The sequence below is a fragment of the Dinoponera quadriceps genome, unplaced genomic scaffold (assembly GCF_001313825.1).
Source record: "Dinoponera quadriceps isolate SergipeBrazil2010 unplaced genomic scaffold, ASM131382v1 scaffold3990, whole genome shotgun sequence".
NCBI lineage: Eukaryota > Metazoa > Arthropoda > Insecta > Hymenoptera > Formicidae > Dinoponera > Dinoponera quadriceps.
The window spans coordinates 618,135-624,994 of record NW_014557982.1 but is presented as its reverse complement, the minus strand read 5'-3'; the positions used below and the strand labels follow the sequence as shown (position 1 = coordinate 624,994).

At 47.5% G+C, this 6,860-nt stretch overlaps 1 protein-coding gene across 1 annotated transcript; it reads right to left on the bottom strand.

Moving 5' to 3' along the window:
• Positions 1 to 2,780: 2,780 nt before the first annotated feature.
• Positions 2,781 to 5,083, bottom strand: LOC106749556. The gene is made up of 3 exons (XM_014629151.1): positions 5,077 to 5,083; positions 3,467 to 4,894; positions 2,781 to 3,349 (listed from the first exon to the last, which is right to left on the bottom strand). Exons 1-3 carry the CDS (start codon positions 5,081 to 5,083, stop codon positions 2,781 to 2,783), a joined length of 2,004 nt encoding a protein of 667 aa, XP_014484637.1.
• Between the last annotated feature and the right edge of the window lie 1,777 nt (positions 5,084 to 6,860).

Genomic DNA, 6,860 nt, shown 5'->3' with positions numbered 1-6,860 from the left:
CGCGACACGCGGTAACACATCCTCGCGAAATCATTTCCTCCTCCCTTCTCCTCTCATTTATTCCCAGAGGAGATCGCGTCGGGATCTTGCTACGAGAAATATTCTCGTGATATAATTAGTAGCGCAGGATGATCGCACAGCGTGACGTCGAGATTTCACGTCCGAGAAGGGAGGGAGAAAGAGATAGACAGAGAAGGGTGAGATGTGGGCGATTTCGATGACTGCGCCCCGACCGAGTTCGATCATCCCGCTTAATCCCCGGGGCCGAACGTACGCGGTGTCGCGATAAGACTTCGCGATCGCCTTTGATGTCGTTCGCCGAAGTACGAATATTCCATTGTCGCGATTATTGCGCGAAGCACGGTGCCTATGAGTCGCGCAGGAGGACGGAAAAGGCGCCGCGCTCACGGGCGAGGCTTCGCGACAGTTTCGGCGTTCATTAAGCGCGAAGAGATACTGGGTGCGTGCGCCAGACAGACAGACAGAGAGAGAGAGAGTGACGAGGGGTGCCATTGAAAACCGACTTTACGCGAGTCCCCATGGCTTCGCCGTGTCATTATTTCGAGCAACGCGAGACGCTGCGCGAGCGAAAGAGCCGTGAGATTTATTGCGCTTCGCGTCGCAAGTTTCGCGGAGAATGCGCGCTGGCCGTGGAGGAGAAAGTAGCTGGCGTCTCGCCGGCGAGTCGCGTGAGAGCTGGCGAACGAGCGTGGCGATATGTCGGCGACTCGTGGAGAAGCGTCGCGGGAAGAAGCGACGTGATGTAGAGAGAGAGAGAGAGATGACGGTTTTTTTTTTCCGGAGGTTCGAAGTGAACAGCAACCTGCTGAAATTCCGTCGAAATCGACGCACCGCGATCAAGAGATATATTTTAGCCGATGAAACATTGTGAGAATGCGCATGGATAGAGAGATGACGCGAAGGTCGGAGAACGCTCCAGGAAATTATACGAATTTCGCCTACAATCACCCCGATTACACTTATGTATCTCAAAATATATCTCTCATTCCGGAGTCGCGGGGAGGTAAGGAAAAATTATGTAGAAGCGACGTTGCCGACAACGACATTGTCAGCATCGGCCAATTACCTTCCTTTTCCGGCGCGGGCGCGCGCGCTCCCTTTCCTTATCACTCGAATTTTCTGTGTAACCGTGGATAGATGAAGAAGGAAAAGGTGGTACAAGGGAAGGTAGGCGGTTGGGAGGGGGAGGGAGGTCGCCCAGGCACAGGGAAATGGGTGAGGAATGGAGTTCGCTCGCTTCGCCTCCCGTTTACTTGCCAGTTCTTATTCGCTTTGCCCGTCGAGCGTCATCTCCTCATTCAGCCAAAGTCTAATTAAAGTGCAGCTGCAAGTTAAATTAAAACACGATAATGTTGCCGTGAGAAAGAGCGAGCGGGAAAGAGAGAGAGAGAGAGAGAGAGGAGAGGAGAGGAGAGGATGGTTTCGTCGCCGCTTCGCCTCTCGCGCGCACCCACGTTCCTTCTCCTCTTCTTTCTTCGTTAACCGAACTTAAGCAGTCGCGCTCCAATCGTCTCGAACCATTTGCAAACTCCTCCAAGGAGTTCAGCCGCGAGTTGTTAAACACTCAATCCCAACTCGGCCGCGAACTCAGTCTCGCACATGCGTCCCGATCGCGTAGAAAATCGTAGAATAAACATTCTCGATATCCCTGGAACGGGATAGGGGGAAAGGGGTGGTTTCATCCTCGTCGATAATTTGCTAATATAGAGGATGAATTCGCGGGACCGGATGGACAGCTCCGTGTGTCACGTCGCGATGAGAAAAGTCGTCGAAGATCGACGACGCTTCGCTTCGGACGAGGGGTCGAGGGCAGGGGGTGAAACGGGGGTGGGTAAATCGCTGGCAAGGTGGCAAGGAACGGGGTGCGTCGGAACTGGCGGCATTGTGGTCGGAGATAGAGATGGCTATCGGGCCGCGCCACGCGGTAATTGCCAGGAACTGCGGGGGGAAATTAAAGCTGCCCCGGTCTTCCGGCGGCCCATTGTCGGGACTCGCGACACTGTTCCCGGTACCGTTCTATTTATCAGGAACGGCCGCCGAATAGAGAGGGGCTCGGCTGATAGGCTCCGTGTCACTGTGTCACCGGAATCGAAACGCTACCGGTGTTTCTCTGCTTTTTGCCGTTCTCCCCCCTCCCCCCCCTTCCCCTCTTGGTCGTTGCCTTTGTCTTCGGTGCGCTCGCCATGCGAATACTTCTGCGTATCTTGCGAAATATTCGACGAACGCATTTCGCAAATGAATGATAAGATTTCTGACTGTCAGGAATGGGGGTGGGGGAGATTTTTATCAACGATTTTATTATACATGTTTTTTTTAGATTAGTAAATCTTTTAATCCTCTGAATGAAATGGCGTAATGCTTCGGGATTACACGTATCTGCATCTACAGTGTGATTATATGCGAGCGATGATTGGCATTTTTATTTGTTTTGCCGCGAATTATCAAGTGAAATTGTTGTGTCCCGACATTTTTTATCGGCGTTGGATATGACATGGCATGAGTCGGCGATTATACTTGTTATTGGAGGATCGGATCGAGGAAAATCTTTGAAAGATAGATTATACGTCGTCAGATTTATTAAAGTATCGTAGAAAGGCACATTACATATATTCTATTTCTACGAGTATACAGTGTAGCTTTTTAGCGAGCGTGCAATTTGCTTTACACGCTGATCGCTATTTTGAGTTTCTTCTCGTTTTTTTTTTCTAAGATCTCCTAAAACGTTCTAAGACCTTCTAAGGTCGACTACCTGTACGATCTTAATCGTTCCGATCGTTATGATTTTTACAATCCTTTACTTGTTCTTGAGGGCTGCACGTATCATATTTCGGATTGTAGTAATATCCCCAGGGACACTCGTACAGACGTTTCTTTCCATTTTCGCACTTGTAGAACAATCTACAGTCGCACTCGTGACGCCACGGGTCCTTAGAATTCGGGCAGTCGCCAGGTCCAATCGGCTTGTCTGGATCCTTGCAACCGGCTTTATCCGGATCTTCGCATTTACGTCGTGTTGGGCTAAAGTGTAAACCTTCGTCGCACCATTGCAGCACCTTATCGTCTTTCCGACATTTGTAATATTTCCCACAGTCGCACTCGTGAGGTATCAACTCGCCATTCCGGGTGCATTTAGGTGGCGGCTCCTTCCTCCTGCAGTCAGAATCCTCGATCTTAACACAGCCCTGGTACTTTTTGCTAAAGTACAGGCCGTCTGCACACTCACGCAAGACCTTGTCACCCTTCACACATTCATAGAACATGGCGCAATTACATTGGTGAGGTAGCAAAAGACCATCGCTGCCTTTAGGACAATCGTCTCCAGGAGGACGTTTAGTGGTGTGCCAGGTTGGTTGCGTGGGTCTTGTGCGTTCCGTGGTACGCGTGTGCCGGGTTGGATCCGTGGGTCTTGTGCGTTCCGTGGTGTATCGGGTTGGATGCGTAGGTTTTGACCGACAACCCGCATGCTCTGGCCAATCGCAAACTTGAAGACGTGGGTTGAAATGCAGTCTGTTACCATTTTTGTCCATGTAGGGACATTTTCTCAGGATCTTCCTGCCCGCTTGGCACATATAAAATTTCGTGCAGTCGTACTCATGTGCTAAATGGATTGTTGTGTGCTTCGGGTCCTTGGCTGGGCATTTTGTGGGGATTTTCCGTATTTCTTCATTTTCTTCGTCATCATCTGTGATAGACGGTACATCATTGTCGAGATCCTCGCCTTCGCAACCAGCATTGTTTGGCCAATCGCAAACGTTGGTACGCGGGTTGAAATGCAACCGGTCACCCTCCTCGTTCATGTAGGGACAAACTTGTTCTACTTTTTCACTTCCGAGACACATGTAAAACTTTGTGCAATCATAATCGTGCGGGAGAAGGATCGTAGTGTTACCAGGATTTCTATCAGGGCATTCATTACGAGCATTTACCATGCGAGCTACCCTTTTGTGATTTACCTTTGAAATAAATTCTTCGTTCATCGCTTCGGCTTGGTCCCCGTCAGATTTCTTATACTTGCAACCAGCATTCTGTGGCCAATCGCAGACTTGAAGACATGGGTTGAAGTGTAGCCTGTCGCCTTTTTTGTTCATCTTGGCACATTGTTGCAGTATTTTCTTGCCCGCTTGGCACTTGTAGAACTTCGTACAGTCTGTCTCGTGTGCGAGGTGGATTGTAGTGTTCTTCGGATCCTTAGCTGGACACTTTGTAGGAATTTTACATTTAAGAGTTGACTCATGGAGCTCTTCAACAGGAACAAATTGTTCGTTCTCCGCTTTAGCATGGTCTTCGTCAGAGTCCTTGTATTCGCAACCAGCTGTCTGTGGCCAATCGCAGACTTGAAGACATGGGTTGAAGTGCAGTCTGTCGCCTTTTTTGTTCATCTTGGCACATTGTTGCAGTATTTTCTTGCCCGCTTGGCACTTGTAGAACTTCGTACAGTCTCTCTCGTGTGCGAGGTGGATTGTGGTGTTCTTCGGGTCCTTGGCTGGACACTTTGTAGGAATTTTACATTTAAAGGTTGACTCATGGAGCTCTTCAACAGGAACAAACTGTACGTCCTCCGCTTTAGCTTGGTCTTTGCCAGAATCCTTATACCTACAACCAGCTTTCTGTGGCCAATCGCAGACTTGAAGACGCGGATTGAAATGCAATCTGTCACCCTCCTTGTTCATCTTGGGACATTTTTGCAGTATCTTCTTGCCCGCTTGGCACGTGTAGAACTTCGTACAGTCTGTCTCGTGTGCGAGATGGATCGTGGTGTTCTTCGGGTCTTTGGCTGGACATTTTGTGGGGATTTTGCCGAATTCTTCCACCTCTGCGGCGATCGCGCTCCATGACGCCAGGAAAACGGTGGCGATGGCGATTAGGTATATGCCTGTTTTGAACATAAGAAAGGAGAGAATTCGTTACGATTAAATAACTCAAAATTAACTAATGAGTCATAATTAATATTGACAAAAGAAATATCGTGCACCCAAGTTATTATGTAAAATAATTCGGTCGTTTGCTTTCAATCTTTTGTCATTCGAAATATTTATTACGCATCTCAGTACTTACCCTTCATCGCCTATCACCCTGTTCCCGAACGTGGAAGAGAGAAAATGTACCTTGTACGTCCCACTGGCACTTCACTGTGCAGTCGAAATGAGTGGATGATTATGTTAAGACGTATTCCGCTTTTATAAACGTGCATCTCGTTATCACGATGCGCATCGACGGATTATCATATCTGCGGATGACGACTTTTCTTTATCCGGGGAAAGGACAGTAATCGATCAAATTTCGTGGAAGAATTTTTGCACGTAACCCACAACTGAATATATGCGTATCTCGCAGACATGCACGATCTCTACGCAATCATAGTGCTGGTCATTTCACGTACACAGCCAGGATGCGAGAGAAATATGGGAAATGTAAATTACACACAACAAATATCATTTACTTTTGTCCTTATCGCGAAACGTGTTTTTAATCGAGCGCGGCTTATATCTTTATTATTGATAAAGGAAAGATGCAATAAAATCAATAAGATCATGAGAGGCAAATTGGGGCGCGTGGTGTTCTCGGCTGGATAACGATCGCGAATTCTCACGAAACGTTTTATCGTTATTGAAGCTTTTCAAGTTACATCTTGATATATTACGCATTTACGCACGCGCGCGTAAATCCTTCGGCGCGGCGCAATCTTCCGTTATCAGCCGGGGCCTTGAAATTTCGCGCGATAACATCTCAATTGACCGTACCTCCGGTCACGATGTTATCAGGACGCATAATCTGCATCGATGCAGATCGCGCGATACCGGCGGAAGCGAAAAATTAAAACGGGAAAATGGGCGGTAACGGGCGTGCATTTTAAAATTCGCAATTGCACTCGCCCGTCGAATGCATCGCCGGCGCGCCATCCGACTCTCTTGGGGATAGTTTATCGACTCTCGCGATTTTTTCCTGTTTTCGAGCTGTTTAGTGATTACCTCTTTCGCGATGCGATAGATATCATCGTGCGATCAGTTCGTATGTACGGAAATATGGCTGCAGAGTGATAATTACGTCGTGCGAAACGCTCTCTCTCTCTCTCTCTTTCTGTCTTTCGCGAAAATTATATAAATTAAAAATAAAAATTATATAAATAATGTGACGTGTACAATTACAGAGTTGGTGTCGTAGGAATTTCCGGTGGATTTAGTGTACCTGTGATACAGCCCAAGAAAGCATTAATAATACGCGTGAGCTCAAGTGCGAAATAATATGTGAGATCACTCCTCCAGCTTATCGTTAACATCGTCGTTGCTGACACGCATGTTTTTCGTATCTCCGGATCGACATTCAACTAGTCTCTCGGTGCAACGTCCAGTTCGCATTGAACGATCGATAAAGCACATGCAGTTAAGTAGGATAAATGGGACTTCAACGATGGTGGTCACCCGAGCTTCGTATTATCGCTAAAAATTACTATCGCCGGAAATAGACATAGTTACCAGCCGTTATCGCGATCTGAAAGCTTCTTTTTCCGGGTGCTGACGCATCCGGAACGATGACGTGATCTATGAAATCAAAGTGCGCATGAAAAATGGACGATCTTATCAGATCAAAGGTCGATTACGGTTCTCTGCTCACGTCACAAACGTGACGTTTCTCGCCGCGAAACGTAGAGCTCGGGAACCGCAGTTATGTTTCTCTTTATCGTGCGTGTAGACGCTCGCATTGTTCTAATTTTAACGCATTTATTGTGTTAAGTGACACCAAATTTCAATGGACCGTTTGTAACACAAAACTTTTGTTATTGCATGTATTGGAAATTCTTTAGGAAAAAAGTTAGACTATAAAGAACGGTAAAACCTCCC